Source organism: Centrocercus urophasianus, unplaced genomic scaffold (assembly GCF_019232065.1).
Source record: "Centrocercus urophasianus isolate 14NV4802_14NV808 unplaced genomic scaffold, USGS_Curo_1.0 seq_29, whole genome shotgun sequence".
In the NCBI taxonomy this organism is placed as follows: domain Eukaryota; kingdom Metazoa; phylum Chordata; class Aves; order Galliformes; family Phasianidae; genus Centrocercus; species Centrocercus urophasianus.
Window position 1 is genome coordinate 218,156 of NW_024884855.1, and position 26,635 is coordinate 244,790.

The following is a 26,635-nucleotide window of genomic DNA, read 5'->3' on the forward strand; positions in this document are numbered from 1 at the left end:
AACGGAAAGTTTTCTGTGCTTGAAGCAATGGTGCATGGAATGTGAGGAGTTCAAAGAAAATGATGGAAAACAAGCAATGTGGCTGCTTTGGAAAGCAGACAAAGCCTGACACCAGGATCTCCTGTCTGATAGGAGCCTGTGTGGTTGCTTTTTCAGAGAGGTTGCCAGTAAGCTGGGGACACAGGATTGCATGGGCTTTGTGAAAGGTTAATGACTTCCCTGCTCTTTTGCAGGCATGCAGCTGAGGATACACAAAATACAGCAACCCTGGGTCAGAATCTCACTGTTTCCAACCTCTGCCACATGTGAGCACCAGCTGCGTTGTGGTTGGGCTCAGGCAGGCTTACCTCTGCCAGGCCATGACCCACTGCGAATATTTCACGTGCAATCTTCTTCTGGGGACATTAAAATACACATGGCTATGGAAGGAGCATCGAGTGCACTCTCAGAGCACAGAAACAAGCCCTGCTGGGATGGGACTGCTCCTGCTGCTCTATTCTGCTCCAGCCCTCAGTTGCATACTCACACTTTGAGAAAATCCCGTCATTATTGGCGTTGGTAGCAAAACCCCCATTGACTGCCACAAGACTCTTCAGGCCTTAATAATAAGGTCAACAAGACTTGAAGGTGGAAGAGATGAAGCCGCATCCGTTTTATCCTCTCCTTTTTCACTGCTGGCTCTTACACATTCCATAGCACACTCCTTTGCTATTAAGTCTCAGGTGCAGGTGGTGACACACAGGCTGCTCCTTCCCAGAGCCACGTTGGTTCTGTGCTCTGGCAGCCGTGGAGAGCAGTGGATGGAGACATTGCCCTCCAACAGAGCCTGCAGCCCAACGCTTCTGAAGACGTGCTGCTGTGAGCAGATTGTATCTGCCACACAAACCCCATGGGGACAGGAGGTGCTTTCCCAGACACGGGGCAGACCAAACTGGCGAGACTGGGCTCGGCTCTGTGCACATCTTAGCTGTCTTATTGCAGCTTTCCCCTGCCTGTATAACGTGAGATGGGAACCAAGCCCTAGGGCTGAACCCACAAGAAACACCAGTGACTGCTCCTGAAACAGGAGCACTAGGGAGCAAGCTGTGAACCACAGCAAGATAAATACTGTTTAAAAGCAGCTCCTTCCTGGCTGTATTCTTGTGAGTGGTCCAAAGAACAACGTTTCCTTTTAAAAGAAGTCTTTTAATTTACATTCTGAGAGTTGCATTCAAAAAAGTCACAAGCTATGAAAGTAAATTCAATTGAAATTTCAGACTGGTTCTTTATCCGAGAAATTCCAGCACACAGTTCATTGTTTTAGCGGTGCAGAGACATCTGTGAGTACAGCAGGTATTAGTTACCATCATGATTTTTCCTAGGCTGTACTGTAAGCTAAAAAGGATGCCCTGAATCCACACAAAGGAAAGCTAAAGTAACTGTAACTTGGTGTAACAACTAGAGTGTATCCCATTTGCCTGCCGCTTCTGTATGTATCTTGCTGTCAGCTGCCAAAATACGGGAGTTAAAATGGTGTGCAGCGAGATATTTGTCCCCAAAGTCTCAGGGCACAGTGACTGCAAGCATAACCTGCTCAGAAAGCCAGCACCTGCTGAGCAGTGCGTTCATTTTATTTGCAAGTGTTCACCTCAGATCTCTACCTCGTCCATTGCTAACCATGTGCAAGCTTGCATCACACAGATCCAGCTCTCAGGTGATTCTGCAGGCTGTTATTGAGGTGTGTTTGCTATGTCTGGGCTCTGCAGAGAGCACTCAGTGCTCGGCAGCACGTGGGCACCAGGTGCACACAGACATCCCCAGCAGCTTGCTGGGATGCTGCTTCTGTTTCAAGCATCGCAGCTGAGTTAAGCTATACAAAAAGAATAAAAAGAGAAGTACCTATCCCAAGACAGCTAACAGGCTACGGATTCAGCTGCATCGATGACAGCCACTAAATGCGCTTTGGTTATTTGTATGAAATACCAAAAGGAATCTGAGTCCCTTGAGTAAGTCAGTGCTCCTCTTACTACCCAGGATCCAAGCTCTAAAAGGCTGCCAGTGAAATCCAGGCCTGTGTAACCTCTTGAGAATAGTTTTCCTATAAAGCTGCAAAACCAAGAGCAGATAGCCTTGTACGATAGCTCAGAGGTAGACGCGCAGGGGAGGCTGCTGAAAAAGTCTTGGGTAGCAGTCAGGAGGAATCAGTCTCACTTTAGAAAGCTTATTTCTTTCTCTGGGCTGCCTGGAAGCTGAAGCTCCTGCTGTGTGTCCTTGCCATCTCCCAGCACAGCAGCTGCATTATGAGCGGTCGCAGTTCTGAGCGTGAGCTGCTTGTGGGAGGTTTATGTTGGCTTTGCAGGCAGCTCCTTGGTTGGGCTCGGTGACTGCAGCTGGTCACCCTTGTTCTGGCTTGGAGGAGGAGGCCACGTGGTCTTCTGATGGAGATGGCTGAAATGAAAAAGTGTTTTTTGTAACTCGGGTGAAGGATACAAAAGATAGGATGAAGACTTTAGGATGAGAGGTGGTGGCTCTGCATAGCATGAGGAGAGATTCAAGTTGGATAGTAGGACAAAATTGATCTCTGCTCAATTGCTCAAAACTGCTCAATGCTGAGGCATTGGCACAGGCTGCCCAGGGGGTCACCGTACCTTGAGGTGTTCAAGAACTGTGGGGTTGTGGCACTGAAGGACACAATTATTGGGCAAGGTGGGATGGGTTGGACTTCATGATCTCAGGGGTCTTTTCCGACACAGATGATTCTGTGTTGCTCCGACTTGCTACTGACTAGGGAAAAGGGGAGGCCGTGGATCTCACGTGGCTGATTGTGCTGGCTATCTGCTTTGTCTGAAAATGATTTTCCTAACCTCAAAATCGTGGATTGCAAACTCCTACTTTGTACCTAACTGCCTCCATGCTGGCAGACTCTAAGGTTCACTTGAGGTGATCAGTTAATACAGTTGACACAGACATTCAGGTCTCTAAAACATGCTCTTTCAGCAGATGCCTTCAGGACGTGGCTCTGTTAGATGTCATTCACTTCAGAGGTTTCAGGGAAACTCTTAGAACACTGAAGATCCAAACAGAGCCACACACGTCCTATGATCCTTGGCTGGAACTTCAGCACACCGTAACTCCATGATGTAACAGTTTCATGCATTCAGTGAGGATCTTTCCCATGCTCAGAGCTCACAGTGGTCTAAAAAGTGCCACAGAGCCATGATTTTCCATCTGGCCTGAAGGAAAAAGTGCATTTTAGATCCAGGAATTCACCCCATACTTTGCTGTGCTGGGTGAGAAGGCTCTTGCTGTCTAGCAGAGAACTTCCTTCTCTCTTATGACCACATGAAGGTCTCTGTCACACGATCTGGTTCAAAGTTGTCGAGGAAAAAATTTGAAGAAACAGGAGTTATGATGTAAAATGTACACAGCAAGATAGATTTTGATACCTACTCCTTGTAGTTTGGGAGCCCTTCAGCAGGCAGGCACTGGTCCCTGTCACACGGCGAAGCTGGAAGTGTAAAACCAAGAATAAGCAAAGGGTTGGAAAGGATGCCCAACACAAGTAACAGTGCTACATCGTGGTAACACACACATAAATGACGCAGGCACTCTGGAAATGCTGACATGCTCATTTTTTCGAGTGCTTCTCAAAGGCTACCATTGTTTTCCTTGCATCCTGGGCTCTGAGAGGAGGCAGTGCTGGAGGGCAGCGCAGGAAAGGCTGTGGCAGTATGCCCAGTTGGTGAATGGCATCAAAGAGCAAGGAATGGGCACACATTTGGGGCTGTGTGCTCACCTGATCGTGACAACAGGATTAGAAGCTCATCTTTTGCATGGAAAGAGACAAGTAGGGTCAAATAACTGCTGCTAAGAAGCGTCTATGGATCACAGCTGAGAACCTCAGGCTGGAAAGTTAATTCAGATGCTTGGTGAATGATATTCTCCCTTTTGCAGCCATGAGAGTGGAGGAGAGCCCGGGTTGCCAGACTTGTATACCAAAGAAACAGGGAGATTACTCTTCCCCTCTACTCAGCACTGCTGCACTCATGCCAGGATGGTGAATGAAGGTTTTGGTTCCCAGTTCAAAGCTGCTGAGAAGCTGGATAAAATTCAGCAAAAGCAGCCCTGGGGCTGAGAACCTGCAAGGGGAGCTCAAGGAGGGCTGAGGGAGATGAACTTATTTAGCCTGGCAAAGAGGAGGCTGAAAAGCAATCCCACAGCACTCACTCCTACTTCAAGGGTAATTACAAAGACATTGAAGCCAAACTCTTGTTGGCAGTGGCAGACAACACAGCTAGGGGCAACAGCCAAAGATTGCACCTTGGGGAGTTCAGACTAGACATTAGGAAAATCTTTTTCTGCATGGAGCACAATGCAGCTTGGGAAGACATTCTCCAGAGAGGCTGCAGACCTCCGTTTTTGGAGGTGTTCAAGATGCAGTTGGCTGAAAGCACTGCAGATCTGGTCTGGTGTGTTGGTCCTTCCTGGAACAGGAGATTTGACTGCTTATCTCAAGTACTTCCTTTCAGAGCATTACTGTTATTCTATGAAACCATCCTCCTTACTCCTGGTTTCTTTGCAGGACAAGTATCTTTCCTCTGGTCCTGGGCACAAGCCACACTCTCTGACTCTTTAGACCACAAGCCTGATTGCCAGATCCATCTACAAATCATATAGGTATATAGAGGGCAATTACATCTCAGTTAGCATGAAAGAATCAGGAACATTCAAGGGAGACTTAGCTGGTACAGCAAACAAGTGGTGGAAAGTGTAATTAATGCTAACAACTAACATCGTTGAGACTTGCTTGGATTTGGGTTTCTCCCGTCAGCTGAGTGCTTACCGTCCTTGTTGGAGAGCATTGGTGCTAGCAGCTCTTTAGCTTCTGATAGCAAAAGGTCAACAAGATCTGAAGATGGAAGAGATGTATCTGAGACTGCCTCTGTTTTATCCTCTTCTGTTTCACTGTTGACTCTTACAAATACGGAAAGTGCCATCAATACTTCTATCATGGAACAATCACTGACAACCCTGGCCAGCTTCTTCTGAAGGACACCCTATGTGACTGCATTCAGAGGGCACTGCCCCTCCACTTCAGCACTTCAGGAATCCCTTTCAGATTTGCTTGTATTGTTACGGATAGAGATTTAGGATATACCAACAAAGTACTTTGTTGGAATTTCCATTTTGTTTAGAATTCCTCAAAACCTTATTTTCCTTCATTACTGTAGAAATGACCATCTTGAAAACCTCACCATTTTAAAGAACTGTTTCCCCTTACCATCACTCTTACAAATCAGCCTTCTTTAAGGGGCTGTTATTGCCAACAGGATCGTAACCTTTAAACAGGTGAACTGATTTAAAACAAAAGAAAGCAAAACACGACCTGGCTTCCCATAATAGAATTCTGATACAAGGGTTAGAGGAGCCCTGACCTTCCTTTCTGCAACCATTCCTGAAGTCAAGAGTCATGTTTGCTCTTTGCTTCCACTCACTCTATCAGCTTCCACAGCTGCTGACAGAGAACTACATGGCCCTAAAGCCAAAGAGTGATTTATATTAGGAAAAGCAGGTGAGTCACAACTCTGCTTCACTCAACTTTCTAAGGGGCTGTGCTAACAGGAGCAGCTTAACCACAGGAGTGCTTCACCTACTCATTTCCCCCAAAAACAGAGGCCAGCTGCCCCTAAAGTACCAACTCATCTGCAGCCCCCACAGCATCATTTCCCAATGGTTTCCTTCCCAAAGTGACAGCATAGGTCGGTTCTGTGCGAATCACCTTCCCCTGAGAAAGGTCAGAAAATGAAATGTTCCCGGTTTGCAGTTCCCAGAAGCCATCTCCTACCTTTTCTCATCCTGTAAGTGACTGGGTGTGCTCAGGACCTTGTGAACGTTCTGCCATAAAACAAAAACAAAACAAAATTAAAGGTTTCAGACTTGTAGGGACGAATAATTCCTGAGAACAAACCCCATGGGCTTCTGCTGCTGATCAGATTTAATATGACAGTAATCAGCTTCTGCTTATTCATTGCCCTTGAAGCAAATATCTCAAGGCCTTTTGCAGCACAGGCATTCACAGCCCATGCAAATACACAGACACTTCTAAATTATGCGTTTTAATGACAGCAGATAAAGTATACTGAACACAGCATAAAAATACTCTCCCAAAGAGTGGCTTGGCAGCCTACATTTCAGCAAGCCCATGATCATCACTACCAAACAATCCCTGCTTTCTGAATGGTACCTACACGTGTAATTTCTCCCTGTGGTTAACGAATGCTCAAATACTACTGAGGGATGTATAACAAGGAGACATTTTGGCCCTGGAGATTAAATCCTGTGATTTCTGTCCCTTGATCCAAGCCAAACCCGCTTGCAAAGTCCAGCCTGAAACTTCACACAGCCCAGAGCCTGGTGCTGCACATCCAGAGGTGTTTAAATTCATAGAATCCTAGAATGCCCTGGGTTGCAAAGGAGTACAAAGCTCCTCCAGTCCCAACCCCCTGCTGTGTGCAGGTCGCCAAGCAGCAGCCCAGGCTGCCCAGAGCCACATCCAGCCTGGCCTTGAATGCCTGCAGGGATGGGGCATCCACAGCCTCCTTGGGCAACCTGTTCCAGTGCCTCACCACCCTCTGGGGGAAAAACTTCCTCCTCATATCCAACCTAAACCTCCCCTGTCTCAGTTTAAAACCATTCATTTCCTTTCTCTCCACTGTTGATTTTAAGAGCTCCTGAGAAAAATTATTACTAGCTGTAGCATTTGGAAGTCCTAATGCTTCCCATGCTGGCTGGTTTACTAGCTACACAAGTCTGTATTCCCACCACAGGCAATGAATTGGAAGAACAGACAATTAAAAGAAAGCTCTGGAAGAGTAAAACTGCTCCTCAAATTCATGCTTGCTGTGCATAGAAGCAACCAATGTGTTTTACACAAAGCTAAGGCCAAAATGCAAAATGATTCTGACTATCATGCCAGGGGACACGTGTGATGAGCCATGCTCCATCATCTGCCCCACGCCATCACAGAGCTTGTGGGTACATGAGCATCTTTGAGCTCACTGCTCAGCTTCTCCTAACCAACACGCAGCGCCTTGTTAGAAGCAGAAGGAATAAAACAGCCTCTTGCTTATGGACCAGGAAATTAGTTGGACTTGCAAAATCCCTCATAAGGGAAGAGGCCACAGTGATGCCAGCAGTGCTGGTGGCAGCTCAGCACATCACCTGCACAAACAGGAGTAGTTTCCTATTGCAGATCTCCAGGCGCTTCCGTGAGACTTCGGATTTCCGTAACTGGCCATCAGCCAGGGACAGCTGTCTTTTCAGCTCCAGGATGTCCTCCTGTCCAAGAGAGAAAGGTGATGAGGACACTCCAGCCCCAGCTTTTGGAAATGCCAGCTTATGGCATTTGCTATAAAGAGAAAGCCACTGTTCTCTTGGAATGGACAGTGGGAACTGTACAGAAAACAGTGCACACCCAGAGGCAGCGCTGGCCTTGTAGAATACAGCAAGTAATGTATATGCTATTATCATTTTCTCCTTTATTAGGAGGAGGTGGAACCTCCAGAGAAGGATCTGGAGTGTTGTTCAGTCCTGTCTGTGTGCGTCTGTATTCCCAGGCTCAGGAGTTTCATTACCTCTATCTCAGAGGCGTGTTTTGCTTTCTTCCCTGCCAGCTGCATCTTCAGTTCTGCAATTTCAGCTTCCAGCAAGTGGATCACTTCCTCATAGTCCTGCTCTGCACTGTGCGCCTGTCTCTGCACCACCTCGGCCATCTGCAGCTTGCTGTGCAGCGTCCGGTTCTCCGAAAGGAAGCCCAGGGCTTTCTGGAAGCAGTGAGAAGCAATGTGAATGCACTGCATCCCCTTTCTGGGTCAGGGACAACCTGAGGGTGCTTATGTTAAAAAGAATAAAGAAGAAAAGAAAAAAAAAAATAATCAACATTTTGTGCCACATCCAATGAGCCAGCTCTTCACTCACCTGGTTCAGCCTCTGGAGCTCATCTTCCATTGACTTCTTACTGTTCTCCACCTCTTTCAGGAGAGACTAAGGGAAATATTTTCACCAGATCAGAAGCAGCAAGTGATAGGACATCCCCTAAAAGGGATTCTGGTCTTTTAGGAGGGGAGGAGAGGAGAGGAGAGGAGAGGAGAGGAGAGGAGAGGAGAGGAGAGGAGAGGAGAGTGTCTGGGGTCTATCTGGAGGAGAGGTCCCACCTTCAGCCTTCGGACTTCTTGCCGCAGGTCGGTCATCTCCAGCTGCAGCTGCTCCATCTCCTCATTGCCGTTACAGCTGAGTGAGTCAAGGGTCTGCAGGCAGAGGGCAGAGGACAGGCAGCTTTAGGCACCACCCAATCAAAACCAGCAAGTTGTGTTGCAGGTGCATTGCTTTCCACTTCTAGAATAGCTATAAATCGAACTAATTTGGAAAAGGAGATGGCATTTGTAGGAAGAAGATCAAAAGGAACACTAAATAATTCAACTGAAGGCTTCCCCTCCATCCCAGTATTTGAGTCTCTGATCCCTGACAGACACAGAGTAGCTGTTCTACAGTGAATTTTCATTTTGAGCCAAGCAAAATGAGTTGGAATGCATTAATTAAGGCTGGTTTTCCTTCTGCATCACTATGACTGACACAGGCTGCTGCTTTCACATCACCCCATAGGAGCTGTTGTTTCTTTATTAAAAGAGATGAGCCTGCTACACAGTTTCATGGAATTTGATCACAGAATCACAGAATGCCCTGGGTTGCAAAGGAGCACAATGCTCACCCAGCTCCAGCTCCCTGCTGTGTGCAGGTCTCCAACCAGAGCCACATGTGCCCAGAGCCACATCCAGCCTGGCCTCGAATGCCCGCAGGGCTGGGGCATCCACAGCCTCCTTGGGCAACCTGTGCCAGTGCCTCACCACCCTCTGGGGGAAAAACTTCCTCCTCATATCCAACCTAAACCTCCCCTGTCTCAGTTTAAAACCATTCCCCCTTGTCCTGTCACTACCCACCCATGTAAACAGCCATTCCCCCTCCTGTTTATACGCTCCCTTCAATTATTGGAAGGCCACAGTGAGGTCTCCCCGGAGCCTTCTCCTTTCCATGCTAAAGAACCATGGTATGGTTGGGGTTGGAAAGGACCTCTCAGCCCATCCAGCCCCATTCCCTGCCATGGGCATGTTCACCTCCCATAGATTAGGCTGCTCAGGTCCTCATCCATGGCCATGGACACCTCCAGGAATGGGGTGGGGTATCCACAGCTTTCTGGTCAGCAGTGCCAGCATCTCACCACCCTCTAGGCCAAGAATATCCTCCTAATAGCCGACCTAAATCTTCCACTCCCACCCCTGCACAGCCTCACATCAGCTCCTCAGGAGCAGGGCTGAAGGACACGCACTGACCGGGGAGTGGAACGCTGATGTATCCAGCAGGCTGGCCACCTCATGCTGCGTGAAGAGCACAGAGCTGGAGTCCAGGCCAGCCTCATCCAGCTCGTCCTGCATCACATCCCTGAGTGCTTGGAGGAGATCTGAGGCAAAAAGGCAGGAGACAAATGCAAGAATGGGGAAACCCATTGGCTGCCAAGAGCGGGTTTAGAGACACTTACAAAAATACATATCCTGAATATATAATTATAATTATAATTTAGAATCATCTGGTGGAACACCGTGGTTCTCAGAGTTCCAAACATTTGAACCCAAAGCAGCATTTCCCTGCCCCACATCATCCACATGCCTGCTGGTGTTCCTCCAGCCTAAGCAATGCAATCCAGATTGATGGCTTCAGCACTTGGGAGAAGCATCGTATTGATGGGTGTGAACACCAAGATTTGGTCTGCAGTCAGGTGCAGTGGGGAGGAGGCACCCTTGGTGTCTGCTACTCATTATAACTGCTTTCAGGCTACATCAGGGCTCAAATGAGTGTTTCTGCCCAGCCTGCTGCCTTCCAACAGCTGTTTCTCTCCTCTCTCAGCCATCACCAAGGCTGCACAGATACTAAAAGCCCACGAGGAGCTGCCTGCTCACCTCCATAGGCCACCGTCCCCTGCGAGTCTGTGGTCAGGCTCTGCCGCAGCTGCCTCTTCTTCTCCTCTGTCACCTCCAGGCCGAGGTATTGCAGGACCTGCCTCAGGAGCAACAAGCACTTAATAGAAAAATACTGAATGGTTTGAAACATGTGCTGGGAGAACACGGTGCTGGGTTTCTCCTGGAAGTGGCTCCAGGCACCAGCTGCTGCGGGAGCAGGGTTGGGCTGGATTTCCAGTCTCTCTTTTCCTACAGCTGCACAGCAATGCCTGTTCCAGGAGATACATTCACGACTCTCCAAGAGCATTTTATGCAGATGGCAAACAGATTTGCAGCTATTAAATGGGCAGGAGCTTTATTAAATGCTTGGAGCTCTTTCTCTTGCAGCCTGAACCGTGCTCGGGATTGAGAGGATAAAAACTATTCACAGCATATTTCCTGAGGCAAGAGGAGACATTCAAATACTTTCCCTCTTCACTGCACCTATTGCTCTCATTACGAGGATGCTCCTGCAGATATTTATCAACCCAAGCCCTGGGCACTGCACAAAGGTGGCTAAACCTGTGCAAACACCACTTTGGTGCCAGAGGCAACGACTAAAAGGCTTTAAAAGACAAATTCCAGCTCGATTGAGAAGCTGGGAATGAGCTGGGATTGAAGTTAAAGCTGCACCCTTGTCTCCTGCTGACGGGTCCCACACTCCTCGTGGGTGCCCCCCCGTGTCCTGGTGTGCACAGTGTGCACCCCTACCAGAGCTACAGCAGCCACCTCTTCCAGCAATGGATTCTGGAAGGGGATGCCAAGCACCCGAGCTCCTCGTGTTGTAGAATCTGGTTTATAGGCAAGGCCGGGGCAATCCTAAATCCCTGTCTCAGAGAACAGGAGGTGGGATAGAGGAGAGGATGGGATGGAGGAAAAGGGGATAGGGGAGAGGATAGGGGAGAGGATTGAGTATGGAATGGGATAGAATGGGATGGGTAGGGGGAAAGGATAGGGGTTAGAGGGTAGGACAGAGGGTAAGATAGAAGATAGGATAGGACAGAACAGAGGACAGAGGATAAAGGTTAGGATGGAATGGGATGGGAAGAGAATAGGGTATAGGATAGAGGATAGGAAGGGACAGAGCATAGAATAGGACAGAATAGAGGATAAAGGATAGGATAGAGGATGGGATGGAATGGGACGGGATATGGTGGGATGGGAGAGAGAATAGGGGTAGGCTAGAGGATAGGAAGGGACAGAGCATAGAATAGGACAGAATAGAGGACAGAGAATAAGGGATAGGATAGAGGATGGGATGGGAGAGAGAATAGGGGATAGGACAGGGGACGGAGGGCAGAGGATAGGATAGGGACTAGAAGAGAAAAAGGGAGAGGAGGAGAACTGAGGGTTTAGGGGAACTCAGCAGCCCGTGTGCGGGCAGGAGCCCCGCGCTGCCGGGCGGTGGCAGCAGATGTCCGCCGGAGCCCCGCACTGCTGAGCGCTCCCGCACTGCTCCTAAAAAAGCAGTGCCCGGAGGGGAAAAAGAGGCACATGCACCCCAAAACCAGAGCGGGGAGCACGGCCTCCGCGACAGACACTGTACAGCCGAGGGAAGGCACTGCTGGGGGCTCTGGGGCTGCGTGCAGCACTGGGAGGGGGCCAAGAAGAACCAAAGTTCTTCCAGCCCCTCTGGGCACGCAGCTGGGATGTTCAGTGCTCCCCGCTCTCCCTTTGCAGCTCCTAAAGTTGGACACAACCTCCAGCAAACTCAACTGAAGAGTCGAGATGCAGGGCTTTTCCAGAATCTTCAGTAATGATCAGATTGATTAATTGCAGCACGTGAGCAGTGCAATGGCACCATGGAAATCAGCACTTTGAGCTCTGTGTACCTGGGCTGCTGCTGTCCCTGGGGGGTTCAGGTGAGAGCAGAGGGGACTAAGGCTGCAGCAGCCTTTGTGCAGGATGGTGTGTGCTGCTTAGAGCACTGATCAGGCACAGCAGCTTTATTCTGTGCAAACAGCCAGGCTGATTCCCTCTGGTCATTTCTATTCCATTTTGCCATTTTTAATCCCTTTGGAAAACAAGTGACACAGTGACCTCAATGCTAACACCTGGTACAGCCCTCCCATGCCCAAATGCAATATCAATGCAAAATGGAAAGCTCTCAAACCATTCCCAGCTCAGCACCAAGTTTTGCTGTGTCTGCTCTCAGCTCAGGGCCAGATTCCTGCAGCAGCATCCTAGGCAGCGTGCAGATCACCCACCCACCCTAAGCATTCAGCATAGGGAGGGACTGGTGGCACATCCATGGGTGTTTTTCTGCACAGAGCACCGCAGGAGGATGGGGAGGAGATGTCACTTTGGGACCATGCACTCACCAGCTCCAGCTTGCCATCCTTGAGGCGAATGTGGGGATCCAGTGCTACTTTGGGTTTGGAGCCCGTGGCTGCTCTCAGGCTGGGGGCTGAGCAGGGTGCTGAAACACCAAGGGGAAATGTTAATGGAAGGGGGCTTGGGTAGAGGAAAGAAGTGCCTGCAAAGCACCGTTCAGGTTATATAAAGTAGAATGTGCATGCAGCAGAACACAACTGAAGAGCAGGATTTGTTAAATGTGGTCCCAGGCACTGGGGGGATGGCAAACCCATACTAAATGCAGGCTTCCTCATGGTTTGAAATGGGACCACAGGACCACAGACTGCCAAAATGCCACTGAGGAACTTTCCAGCCATAAGTTTTTGGATTCCTGGGGTCTGTAATTATGGTGATAGGTTTAAAAGAAGAAATAAATCTACCTGGATCTTGTCTAGGCTAATTGGTTAAGCAAAACCAAAAGCTAAGGAGCAAAGTTGTGTGATTGGAAGCCTTGGCTTTTCACAACTCTCATGGGATTAAGCAATGTGGGAAAATACCAATGCAAGACTTCTCTCCCCAAGACTGCAAAAAGCCTTGGGCTCCTTTCCCAGGCTGCCCAGGCAGGATGTTGGGGTGGGAGCTGCATGCACTGCAGCTGAAACATTCCTGTGAGAGGAGAAAGGGCAGCAGCTGTGCAGGTTGGAGCTATCTCAAGTTGGAGAGAACCCTCTGCTGAAAGCTGGCTGCTCCCTGCAGGTGCCGTTACCAAAGCACAGCAGTGATACAGGGCCCAGGTAACACTGCCATGGCACTTGTGCTTCTCCATCCCTGGGGGAAACCCCACAATTAACCCTGGGAGAAGCTCAGGGTGGCTCTGCTCACCCTACTGCATGGCAATCCCTCATCGTGCCAGCAGCACGGGGTTCTCCCAAGGACCAATTCTTCTTTCCTGCCTGAGATCTGCTTTACAGCCTGGGCTCCCATCTCTGGCCCAGCCCTTCAGTGATGCCCAACAGGCACACGCACCTCATCCTAATCCCAGGGTTCATCTGCTCTGCTAATGGCAGCAGCTGGGAAGCAGGAAGATGTAACACATGGGGATTGGCCACCTGCACTTCACTCCCCATGTTCAAGGGCAGAGCTGTTACCTCTGAGCATGGCTGATCAGGATTAGCTCAGCGAGGCTCTGCTGTCAGCTCTGGACATGCGGATATCCAGGGCGTCTGCTGGTCTCCCACCTCCAGGCAGTCCTGTCCTGGGCTCTGAGCATGGCTTGCTGCTCTTTCAAAGCCACTTGTCTGCTTTCATGGGTGACAACACCAACACAAAGCCTTCCCGGCACTCGGCATGAAGCAAACGTGTGTAATAAAATCCCCCAGCTAAGGCAGGAAGCAATTAGGTCATTGCTATTTTGCTGGATTGCCTCCATGGCCTGGGGGGGTTTTCTCCCCATCACTGAAAGCAATGCCTGCTGGTTGTGGCCACACAAAAGCCTCTCTGAAACCAAGATTGTGCCTGCTGGGGACTCACTGCCATGGTAACAAAGCCCACCTTTCCGGGCAGAAGTAACCTCTGAACCACAAGAATATATGGGATCTTGTGAAAGTAATCTCCCCAGACCCAGAATCATTTGAGCTTTCCTGTTATTCCTTTGTGGAAAGGTGAATCTGCATGGGGATCTGAGCTCAGCCCCCCACTGCCAGCCCCCTGGGGACAGCATGGGGCTGTGCCACCAAGTTACCAGCTCACAGAGGACTCAGAGCATGGGGAGCATGACAAAGTAAGCAAAAATAAAGCTTGGACATAAGAGAAACCTGACAATCTCATCTAGAAGCAACTTTGATTTGAACACCTGAGAGCAACCTGAATGCCTGCACAGTGTCTGGGACTGCCATCTGCAGTGCAACTTTGTGGAACTCGCCTTCCTGCTATGCTGTGTCTCCACGTATCAACTCTTTGTTCATTCCTTTGTTCGTTCCCATCAGAAGGGAATGCTGCCTGCAAGGATCTTTTTCAGCTGGGCAAAGGTGCTGCTGCAAACAAACCCATGGGACAAGCGCTGTCTTCTGTTGCCTGTAGGAGACAGCACTCCTCCAAACCTCTTAGAAAAGACTTTTGCTATTGTGGATAATAAATCAGTATATGGGCATAACCACCTTCCCTATGTCCTATTGGGATGAGTGTCATTATCACAACATCAGATTCCACTACAGCAATATAATTATTGCTGTAGAAATGAATCTCATTGTCCTCAGCACCGAGGAGCCACAGCTGTGCTTGGGACCAATGCAGACCCAATGAGGAGCAGGACTCTTACCTGAGACAGTGAGCTCTGGTGGGCAGATATCTGGTGACAAAGAAGGCACAGGAAAATGGTTTTCATGTCTACTCTAGAAAAAGAAGACAAAGAAGGCATAGAAAATCGCTGAGCATAATCTGGTGGTGTAAACAGAGAGCAGAGGAGCTCAGGAGAGAGCAACCCAGCTTTCCTTGAGCCATCCCAAAGTATCTGCACACAGAAAATGTGAGTTCATCGTTTCTCTAACTGCAATTGAGAGCTGAGGATGAATTTGGCTTGCTGAGCTTTCTCCATAGGGGTTTTCCTTAAGCCTCTGCACTCAGGACACCAGTGAGGTCCTCATTCTGACCGCGCTCACCCCAAACATAACTCAGACCGAAGTGACAGGAAGCAGAGATGTGTGCCCACCCCTTCTCAAGTAGCAGCTCGTGGGCTGAAGCCTGAGGATGAAGGGAAAGGAGCCGCAGCCCAGCTGAGCTGAGACTTCATTAGGAGTTCCACCTTTTAGCAACAAACTGAGGAAAGGAGAAATTTAATTCTAGCCAGCAGTTTATTTCACATACACAGAGAATTACACAAGCTGAATGATAAAGGATCTCTCCATACTACTCAGCTGTGTATATTTAGGCTAAGGCTGGCTTTCATAAGCAAGTCTGCAGCTTGGCACAGCCAAAGGCAACATGTGCTTGGCATTCTTGCAAGTCTGTGTCTCCACAGGGTCTGGAAAAGAGAACCTTTTGGGAATGATGCTCATACAAAAGGAAACACCATCCAGTCTTTTCTTATGGCATTAGAGGTGGAAAAGGGCGGGCGACACACCAGGCGTTGCAACAATCCAGGAAAGGAATGCTAACTGCACACAGCCCAGCCACAGGCCTAAATTATCGTGGGGGTTGCATGTTTCAATCCTGTATCACTGTGCACAGCTCCAGCCCTCACCTCTGCAAACACAGCAGAGAGCGAGGAAGCGTGAGCCTGTCTTATCATTAGGCTGGCAAGGAGTAGACATGGGCTGCTTAGGAATGCTACAGGTTCATCCTCATCAGAGGTCTTTAAGAACAAAGAGTTGTTGCTGCCTTAGGAAGGAAACTAGATCAAACCGACTCGTAATCCCTTCCAGCCCTATGGCTGCTGGGGAATGAGATGCAGGTTGCTATCCAGGTCGTATTGTTTTTTAAACCTGAGACTCCTGAAACAGGATGGAGGCTCCGGAGACAAAGCTCCTGTCATTTGCCCTAAACCCAAGACAGAAGACACAATATTTCAGCTTTAAAATACCCGATTGCAAAACAGAGCCATATACGCCAACGCTACAGGCTGTGCACAGTCCAGAAATAATAGTATAACGTCCCCAAAAAAGGGGCTTTTTTGATGAAAGGAAGATCACAGGACTGTGGTCTGTGGTCTCAGACCTGAATTTTCAGCCTACCTCTGGGGACCTCACGTGGACCTTCAGTCTGCAGGAGCTCAGCCCATTTCCCACAGCCTTCGGTGGTGGCGATGGGATGCTGTTATGAGCTGACAGTCCGGGATGTAACCGTCCCCTTCCAGGAATAAAGGCCACTTCTGTGTTTCCCTCATGTCTGAAATGAACAACAAATAGAGAATATTTCAAGAATGAATCAAGTACAGCTGAAATTTGTAGAACTTTCGTGCCCGTGTTTCTTTCTCCAGGCCAATCTCACTTAAGCCAATGGAATCCACACCAGTGTGGTGGGATCTCCACCAGCTGGGTTGTTTGTTGGGGCTAAAGTTCTATAGAGCAACCCTGTTGGGCAGTGATGGGGGATATTGCACTGGCAAGGTCTGTGTTACACTTTGGGTGGTCCAGGCTGTCAACATTTCTTTGTACCACAGCAACCTTGAAGTGCCATTCAAACAAAAAGAGCATCCTTCCTGAAGCCAAAGGTTGGCAGGACATTAAGTGTTTCTCCCCAGGACTGTTACACTGTGATGATAACAGGAGATGTACTGCATGCCTACCTGAATTTGGCTTTTGCAATAATTTTTCTGGCCTCTTCCAGTGTGCTGCCCACCAAAGAATCTCTGTTGATAGCAATGAGTTGGTCACCGGGTCGGAGCCGACCGTCCTAAACAAAGAGAAAGAGCACTGGGAAAGAATGTCCCTCTGCCCAACTCCTTCTCCTGCAATACAAATCTCCACTAGTCTGTGCCATGCATTATTCATCCCTCTGTTTCAGAACAGCTGGAGCTTCTAGAAGTCGCCATTCAAAGGCACTGAGGGTTCCTACACTGACTTACCTTGTAACAGTCACCATCTGGTGTAAGTTCTTGGACGTAAACCATGGGACCATCGGGCCTGTTGGCTCCACCACTGACCATTAGCCCTAAGCCAGAGGACTTTGCTATAGTAATGCTCTGGATTCCTGATTCAGTGGAGTAGCTGCAAGGGAGAGAGGTTAGCGAGTGACTGGAGGTGACCTGGTTTATTTCCCCACGTCTCTAGACAAACTCTGCCTGGTTTTCTTTATGCATAGGGACCTCCCAACTTCTCCTGATCTTTTCTGCCTCTGCATCTCTTTATCATAGAATCATAGAACAGCCTGGATTGAAAAGGACCACAGTGCTCATCCAGTTCCAACCCCCTGCTGTGTGCAGGGTCGCCAACCAGCAGACCAGGCTGCCCAGAGCCACATCCAGCCTGGCCTCAAGTGCATCCAGGGATGGGGCATCCATCAACCTCACGTGGAAGGGAGGAGGTGAGGACTCCAGTTTCTCAGCAGACACTGTTTATCATTAGGAAGATAATTGCCTTGCCTAATCCTGAACGTGGGGAATGCCTGTTTTCATTTAAAGAAACGTGCTTTTAAAGACAGAAGAAACTAAGGCTTAGCTAGTATAGATTTGGCACCCTTGTGCCCAAAGCACACGAAGAATTAATGAGGTTGTCATTCAAAATCCAACCTAAATTACCAGACAGGTTAGCTAACTACTAAACATCCATAGCAGGAGTCAAAGCGAAGCTCACAGCTGACTTGATATCTCAGCCAAGTTTGGCCTCGAAGCCTTGCAAGGTGCCCTGAGAATCAGGCTCTCAAACACCTCTGCAGCAGTAACAGCCACACAGTAAGAGTGCTTAGGGACCCCACAGTGTGCTGCTGTGCTCTGGGCCGACAGCAATCTGTGCCTCAATGCGCCATGCACCTTAAAATATAAAAAATCACTGTCCTAAGAAATGCAGAACCCCCAGAGGGGGTTAATGGAGGAGGGAAGATGCCTGCTTTATCCAAACCAGCTGCCAAGGAGATGAGCTGGCCTCTCCTCTGAAAGGGTCTCTCACTCTGTGCAAGCAGCTTAAACCTCTGGTGCCAAATATTTGTGCTCTGCAAATCCCTAATAAAGGGCTGATATTTAGCAAGAGGATTTACTGGTTCTGCAGCGAAGCCTGATTCTCTGCAGCAGCAACTCGACTTGTTTACAGTGTCAAAGGAAGAGGAGCTGTGGGCCCTGGGGACGAGAGGTCCCAATTCCAGCACTGCTGACACCCTTCATGTTGCGCGTCTCAAAGGTCAACCCCACACACCCTGGAAAGGAGACTCGGCCAAAAACAAGCTCTGCCTGCCCAAACCTCTGACCCTGCGAAATATGAAAGTGCCAGATGACCACATGAAAACACACTCCAGGAAACGCTCCCAAGGCCAAAGGACGAGGTGTCTGCAGTCGGCCACGGCTCACGGCAGCGCGCAATGCTCTCATTGCGCCGTGTCGGTGTGCCAGGAGCAGGACAGTGGGAAATGTGCTCTTCAGGCACCTCCTGATGGCATTGGTGGCCTCGCAGAGGTGCTCAGTGGGGTTTGGGGAGGCAGTGGGTACCATCCTCATGGTTGGTGGGAAGCCACAACTTCTCCCCACGTTTCAGAGAGGAGGAAGATGTGTGGTTGCGTGGTTAACCAGGACCCAAATGTGTTGACCATTTTGTTGAGGAAGCTTTTCAGCTTTTGGGGTACAGGTTTGCCAGGAAGAGGAGAGCTGTTGCTGTGACAAGAACAGCAAGGTGACACTCTGGAACGGATACTGAAACAGTAAGCCATTGTGGTGATGCAATAGCATAGCAGACATAAGGATGAACAAGCCATCCTTTGAACACTGTATTCAAATTCTGTTTTTCCCTCTAAAACAATGTTAGACATATGGTGGCATCTTTCTGACAGCAAGTGGTCTGGAGCGTCTCACTTTTTACTGTACACATGTCTCCTTAAAGAAACCACGTCCCTACAACTTACTACCAGCTGCTCATGAAAACCAGTGCATCCAAGCCTTTAAAAACCTGGCAGTGCGAGGCTAATGGTTGGACTCAATGACCTCAGAAATCTTTTCCAACCGAAATGATTCTATTCTATGATGCTATGAAAAGCACCACGGGCACCTTGCCCTGCTGACTGGTGAGAGCAGATCACAGTGGTGAGTGGGTCACTGCACCATGGCACCCCGGGGCCTGGCTGTACGTACTGAGCGTGGGGTGCATGCGCCGGGTTGCCGATGAAGGGGCCGTGGGAGCTGGCTGGGCTCAGCAGCAGCGGGCTCTGGGAGCGCGAGGAGGAGCCTGAGGATGTGCTTTCCAGGTATCGACCTGAACAGCAAAGTCACAATCAGTTCAGGGAACAAAAATTCACCAAGACCACCCTCCTGCTTTGCTCTACTGCCAGCAGCTGGTAGTGGCTGGCTTTCAAGCTCCTGGGGAAAACCACATAGGAAAGACATATTGCTTGTGGAGAGGAAGCATTCAGCATCCTCAGCACAAGTGCAGCATGGGGCTGTCACCCCGCTGTCTGCCACAGAGAAAGGGCTGCCAGCCTTCTTGTGGCATGCCAACCCAGAAAGACATCTATCCCCATGCATGTGTGACTTGCCATAATGGCACCTGGCTTAGCTTAACCTTGTCCCTCATTAAGCACTTTCCCTTTGCACATGACAGGTATTGCTGGGATTACCGGACCAGCACTTCAGTTGAGTCCAGGTATCTGGAAAGCTGCTATGGCCCCAGCTCAATCCTCCCAGAATTTACAAAGCAGGTGCTGACTTGCTGCTTCGTTCTGCACAGGCAAAACCAGCTGTGCCCTGTGTGCCCTAGGAGATCATTTCCTTCAAGCCTTCACCCAAAGTAAATCAGACTAGAACACATCCAAAATAACTCTGAGACAAAGAAAACTCTCTTGGCAGAAGGATGAAGGGCAGCCATGGAGCTGCTGGCACTGGTACTCACTGCCGCCATGCAGGACTGGTGAGCTCCGTGCAGAGCCGGTGTTGCTCTGGGAGCCAAACTTCTCCAGCAGCTCTGAGAACTCCCTCCTGGAAAGCAAAAAATGGAATGGGTCAGCAATTGCTGCTCAGAAGAGTTTCCCACCACGCTGTATGACAGCAGTGCCCTCACGCAGTGACTTATTACCAAGCCCACAGGGCTGGCTCCCTCCAGCACTGAAGGGCAGGCAGAGATTTCTCACACCTAAACCCTGCAATCTCAAGAGGTTGCCTTTGTTAATGCTTTGCTGCCAGGCTGAGTTTGACAACACCTGTAGGTCCTTGCTGGGCCATGACTGCTCATGTATGAGAGATGTTGCTTCGCGACCTTCCTTTCAGCAAGTAGAACGTGTTGAGTTCTTAAGCTATTAAGACCCACCATTAGCCACGTTTACCAGCTCTTGCATCATTTCTGTAATCCTTCTTTGAGCTGCTGTGAGCCTCTCACATCCGTTTGGACGAGGAGGCACAGAAAGGGGATGCTGGGGTCAAGCACCGTCCTCACGCACCCGTCCATTCTGCATCTGCTCTTTGGGCAACACAGCTGCCATTGCTCTGCTCCTGTGCCATCCTCTCCCTTCATAACCCAACGCTTCCCAGCCAAGCCAACCTTCACTCAGTGAGAAAAGTCCCAAGGCTGACTCATTTCTTCCAGGTGTCATTACAGTCAGAGGAGAGACCCTGAAATTGGTGCTTCTGTGGCAGTGGCAGCGTTAGGTGTCCGCTTTGAAGGCAGGAGGGAATCCCCACGGGAAGGCGGCTGGCTGACAGCACAGCCACATGAAAAGCCGAGCGATGAGCAGACAGCTCTCACAGCTGACAGCCAGTCCTGCCCAGGACACAACCTGCAGGAAAGCCACTGCAGCAGCAGTTTCCTCACTGAGCAGCCTGCTCTTGCACACCGACAGACGTTGTGTCATCGGCATGCTCTGCTGGGGAGGTGTTACGTGTTATTGGCCAGGTTAGAGTCAACAATATAAAACGATGAGTGAATCATCAGCTCCTCGGGATCCTGCTGGAAGTGCTCTCAGTAATTTAAGTCTTCCCATTAACAACCAGCTCTTTAACTAACATCAAAGCACAACGTCTGCCTTATCTCCTATTGCCATCAAATGCATGCCTTATTCATCCCTGTTAATGCTAATTTAAATCCAAGTATCACAGGGCGCTTAGTGGAACGTCTCGATGGATCCAAATATTTTGCATCGGCACTGTTGTCTCTATCAACCAAACCTATGACCTTAAAAGAACACAACTGGTTTGTTCTAAAGCCTTGTTTCCCATAGAGCTATTTCAAGTGGCAGCTTCGTAGAAATAAGACATTGAGCACCGCGTGAGTTGAAGGACAGGTTAGATAGATCCTACAGGCACTCACTGGGGTTTGGGGAGACAACGGGTACCATCCTGATGGCAAACCACAGCTTCTCCCCATGTTTTAGGCAGGAGGAAGATGAGTGGCTGTGTGGTTAACCAGAACCCAAATCTGTTGACCATTCTGCTTGGGCAGCTTTTCAGCTTTTGGGGTACAGGCTTGCCAGGAAGAGGCAAACTGCTGCCCTGACAAAGATATTCAAGGGACACCCTGGAAGGGGGACATTAACAGTAAACCATCCCAAAACCTCGCTTCTGTGAAGCTACTCCAGCTGGTAGTTTCTAGCTTTAAACACTGAAACATGTCCAAGCACCGAATAAGTTGAAGGATGGCTTGGATAGATCCTATAGCAATGGGATGCTGATTTCCCATTCCATGCTTTCCTTGGGATAAGCCTTGAATGGATCTTCCTTCAGCAGAAATTTCCCAATTTTCCAATAAAAGCCTTGTATTTTCACAGAGCATTCGGGTCCCCATTCACTGGTAACTCACGTGGTGATGGATGGAGTCATCCCTCTGTGACATACTGTAATGGCAGGGCTAACTTGCTAGAAGCTAACATGCTATTTCCAGTGATTACCTAGCCATCAGCAGCTGGCTTTTTGTTTTGGGCTGGGTGTTTCTGTGGTCATCCATTGTTACATTTTCCCCAGATAATAATTCAGCAGAGCATGGGACAGGTTATGAACTTAAAACAATGGCTACAAAATTCTTAGTCAATGCAAATGCAACTGGTCCAGCAGCTCCTGTGTTCTTTAGCCCCGCCGAACAATGCAAGCCCAATCAACAGCCCGTGCTGTCAAACCCTTTGTTATGAGCAAGGGCAGGCAAGGCTGGGACATTCTTTCATGTTATTTGAGTTTTGTTCATCCACAAAGTGAGGCGTCCAGCCCAGCCGCTCGCTGGAGGGACGGGTGACAACCTGCGTCGCACGCTGCCCTCATGGCTCCTGCTTTGTTGGTCAATACTGCAAACAGCAATGAAGGCATAAAGATATGATTAACTTGAAGGTTATCCCAGCAGCAAGCGATGCACTGTCCTTTACTCAGTGTTGTATTTGAATTTGAAGAGAATCTGGAGAAGAGAGAGCTCCAGGGAGACCCAAGAGTGGCCCTTCAGTGTCTAAAGGGGCTGCAAGAAAGGAGACAGACAGTCTGCTGGGAGAGGAAAAGAGAAAATGGCTTCAAACTGAAAAAAGGGAGATTCAGATTGGATATAAGAAGCTCTTTATAATAAGGGCAGAGAGGCACTGGCACACGTTGCCCCAGCCCTGCAGACCTAAAGGTGAGGCTGGGTGGGCTCTGAGCATTGATGAGCTGTGAGTATCTCCATTCATGCAGGGGGTGGGACCAGGAGGTCTTCAAAGGGTCCTTCCAACTCAAATGATTCTACTACAATGTGGGATTTGCAAATAGGTGGATGAAGCCCAGTCACTGAACCAGTGCACTGGAGGAATGCTAAAAAAAAAAAAAAAAAAAAAAAATAATAATCATCATCTCACTTTGTCCTTTCAGATACTATGGTACCTCAGAAGCCATCTTAAATATTTAAAAATGTAGATATCTTTTTCTTTGAGCTGGGGCAGTGCAGGGCCTGGAGCTGCCCTGCACAGAGCTCAGCCCTGCAGCACGAGGTTGGATAATGGGGATGCAGCAGCAGCCAGCTGCAGTCGACTTTGCAGCAGATTAAGCAGCAGGGGTCAATCTTCCCGCAGAATATTGTTGTTTTATCTCATAATACCTTTTTGTCCTGCCCTTTTGTTCCAGGGAGAACAAAGGGTGAATCCAACATCAAAGGTGACTGTGAGAGCACTGCGTCTAGAAGCCTGAGCCCTGCACCAAGGCTGGGGAAAGAGGAGCCTGGGACATTGCACTCCTTAATAGCATCTCAATAAATAAAGCCTGCAGGGCAGTGGAACCCTAAACCTGAAGCACTGCAACCATGATGCAAGCAGCCAGCAAAGGCTGTTTTCTCACAGCCATCACACAGCAGCTGTGGCATTTCCAGCTCTGAGGTGGGTGATGCTCCATATCCATGGTGCCACTCACTTGCCTGGAAAGCAGTGATGGGCACATCGTGGCTCTGGGGTGAAAGAATCTGTGCAGCTCCTTTAAGAACAGCTAAAGTGTCTGGAATGTAAGGCTTGCAGGAGTGAAGGAGGCTGGATGTGCTCTGTGCACCTGATGGAGCTATGGGTGTCCCTGTTCATCACATGCAGTGGGACCAGATGGCCTTTAGAGGTTCCTTCAACTCAAACCATTCTATAAGAGCTGTCACAGGAGCAGCCCCTCACCCACAGCTGGAGCTGGCAGGGGGAGGGGATCACTTTGCATTTGCTCTATGTGTGTTGCAACCACTGAGTATGGAAAGGCATGATTAACACATCAGCCTGTTTTTGACAAGATGACCACATGTATCATGCTCAGGTGCGTGATCAAACACCAGCTACACTGTGCTTGGAGGTGCAGCACAGGAAGGTTTTCTCACAGCAATAAACCTGAAAGACCAGGATGGTATCAGCACAGCCCACGGAAACAAGGAGCTATTGTAACTTTCAGGCTGAGGATGAATAAACAACGATTACATGTATGCAATAAAATTATCCTCATTAGCCAAAGAGGAGCACAGATGAAATGAGATCCAACAGTCCTCCAGAGTGTCCAGCTCTAAATCTGAATGCTCTGCTCTGAGCCCTAGCATTACTGCAGCTCTCTGCAGCACGCCTGATGTGCCAGGCCAAAAGCACGCATCTTATACATGCCAGGACTGAGATCCATTAACAGCACAGGTAATTGGGGCCTATAATTAACTTCAGGGACAAATAATAGCGTTTATAAGTCAAATTCACCCAAGGGCAACCACGGCAAAATGCTACTCAGCTGAGTCATGGGGAAAATTGGCAGGCAGGGCGAATCTTCTTCCAAACCCAGAGCCATCGCCTTTCCTCCCCCGCTGCACCTCGTATGCTGAGGGTTTGCAAGGAAAAGCTGCAGGGTGGTGCTCAGCCCATGTCCCAGAAAGCTGACATGGCAGTGTAAAAATGAAGGTAGATGTAAGGAAAAAAAGTAGGCAGGAAGGAGCGAAATCCTTCCTCCTTGTTCCACAGCCTTTCATCCTGGAGATACATCGTCTGTGAGATGATTATGTAAGCGAAATCTCTGCAAATCTTTACCAAAAAAACCCATAAACTGCTTACATCCCCCCCTGTCCCTCTGGGTAACCTTTTGCAGATTTAACGGATGAGCAGACGGAGGCTGAGCACAGTGCTGGAGGTCTGCCTGCCCCCAGCCAGGCTCTGCACTGCTTCACGGGAGCTGCAGCTGCAGCCAGAGCCACACATGGGGATGCTTTAAGAACCATCTGCTGCAGTTTACAATATTAGGAGGCGAGGTCGAGGGGCCTGAGCAGCTCGGAGCAGACAGAAATCAATGAAGAGTTGAGTATCCCTGCTTATATCAACCTCATGGCCTCACCCAGAGCTTCTGCAGCACCTACTGAGGCACTCGGGCTTTGTATCATAGCTTGGGATGCAATTTCCACTTGTAAAGCACAATAAAAAATAAGTAGGCTGTCATTAATGCCAAATACTTCTTCCACCAAAATATAATGCTTCTCAGCCCTGCCATTACAGCACTCTCACCACTGAGCTAAGGGAGCGATGCTCCACGGCTATTGATGGATAAGAAATGAAACCACAGTCCCTGACACTAACAGGACATGGATGCGTTGAGCAAGTGATGAGCCAACCTGCAGCACAAAGCCCATGACAGCACCTGGCCTTCCCCAGTCAGGTCTGTGGTTCCTGGTGCACCTCAATGTCCCAGAAGTGCCAAAAAGAGATGATGCTTCAGCACGCTGCACCAAATCCCCCTGCAGATGTGAGCATCCTATCCCATACCTGGCTTTCCACAGTCCTGCCCTTGTGACACCATCATTATCATCCAACCAAGACCAAACTGAACTCTTTCCTTCTCCTGTCAGTGCCTCAAATTACCTCTAAAGAAAGCAAAACCTCGAAAGGAGAGGTTTTGGGGAGAAACAAATTGTCTTCCCTTGGCAGGGAGGCAGCGTGAAGGAAACTCAGTGCAGCTAACTGAAAAGGAAAGAGAAGTTCCTACTGTCCTTGCACATCTTCACCCAGAGCTCTATGCAGGATGCCATAAGCTGTAGGCAAATCAACAGCACACAGCAGTGCTGAAGGAACCTTCCCACACCCACGCTGCCCTCAGCCAAACACCCTTGGCTACCTCTATCTTTGCTATGGGCTTGAAGCCCAGTGCTGCAAATGCTCTGCAGGTGCCAACAAATGCCACCATCACCCTTCCCAGTGCAAGATGCCACCCCTCACCTGGCATCGTCGTCGCGGGCTATCAGAAGGCGCATGTGGCTGGTGGCTGATGCTGTCCTCAGGATGTCCACAGCCCTGCAGGACAAGAACCACAACGTCTCAGTGCCGAGTCAGAGTGGGGCTGCATTGTTTTCACCCAGCCATATGTCAAAGCTCACATCAAACTTGTCTATTTTCACATACAAACTTCTCATTTGATGATTCTTGAGTCGGCCCTTGGGAACAGTGCTGGGTGCAGAATCCCTTTGCAACAGCACGGGCAAAACAATGCCCTGCTGTCCTCCATGCAACCTACAGCCTCAACCACTTCACAGAACCACACAAAACCAAGAGGAATGCAAGATTTCTGTCTGGATACGGTACCTCTCGCTGGTAACCCCAATTAGAGAATCTCCATTGACCTCCAGGATCTGGTCTCCTGGCTGCAGGCGCCCTAGAAGAGAAAACTAATGGATAAAAACTGCAGAAAATACAGCTTGAAGGGACTTGGAGAGGTTGGGCTGCTCCTGCCTTTGCTCAGAGACAGAATGAAATATGCATGGGTCGCTCTGAGATGCTCTCATCCAACCTGTTTTTCAAGATATCCCTAGATGAAGTTTCTACCACGGCCCTGAACAACTCCGCCAACATCAGAGGCCTTCTATGCTGTAGGGAGGAACGAAGACAAAGGCAAAAGTGACATAAAACTTTTGCTTAATTCGATTTAAGGTCAGTAAAAAAGCCCACAAGTGGCACCTTCACCTGTTCTTGATTGTTCTGCTTTGGATGGAAAAATGATGTTGTAACATTGAGGGGGGAAAAAAAAGTCTTCTTGGATTAAGTCCTAAAAGGTGAACTCCGCAGACCCTTTGCCTAATACCCACTTGACCTGGAGAAGTCATCCCACTGCTGTATGCAATGCCACGCAATCACTGCAAGCAGAGAAGTGGAGTGAGCTTCACGTGGCAGGGATGGAACTTTGCTTAAAGACTCAAAGCAATCCTATAAAAGCTGCAGAGCCCAAAGGCAAGGCTGCCTTCCTTCACTGCAGTGAT

General features: G+C 49.1%; 1 protein-coding gene across 1 annotated transcript in view; it reads right to left on the bottom strand.

Annotated features, from left to right (window-relative positions):
- Positions 1-1,888: 1,888 nt before the first annotated feature.
- The window catches only part of LOC122165282 (syntaxin-binding protein 4-like), a 28,999-nt gene continuing 4,252 nt past the window's right edge, over positions 1,889-26,635 (bottom strand). The window contains 19 exon segments of the mRNA XM_042828132.1: positions 1,889-2,427; positions 3,430-3,487; positions 4,823-4,953; positions 5,825-5,874; positions 7,201-7,317; positions 7,614-7,802; positions 7,957-8,022; positions 8,193-8,285; positions 9,366-9,493; positions 9,990-10,086; positions 12,350-12,447; positions 14,641-14,713; positions 16,052-16,205; positions 16,606-16,712; positions 16,885-17,026; positions 19,093-19,213; positions 19,847-19,932; positions 25,602-25,676; positions 25,965-26,034. Coding sequence (XP_042684066.1) covers positions 2,322-2,427; positions 3,430-3,487; positions 4,823-4,953; positions 5,825-5,874; positions 7,201-7,317; positions 7,614-7,802; positions 7,957-8,022; positions 8,193-8,285; positions 9,366-9,493; positions 9,990-10,086; positions 12,350-12,447; positions 14,641-14,713; positions 16,052-16,205; positions 16,606-16,712; positions 16,885-17,026; positions 19,093-19,213; positions 19,847-19,932; positions 25,602-25,676; positions 25,965-26,034 — 1,961 coding nt within the window. The 3' untranslated portion in view covers positions 1,889-2,321.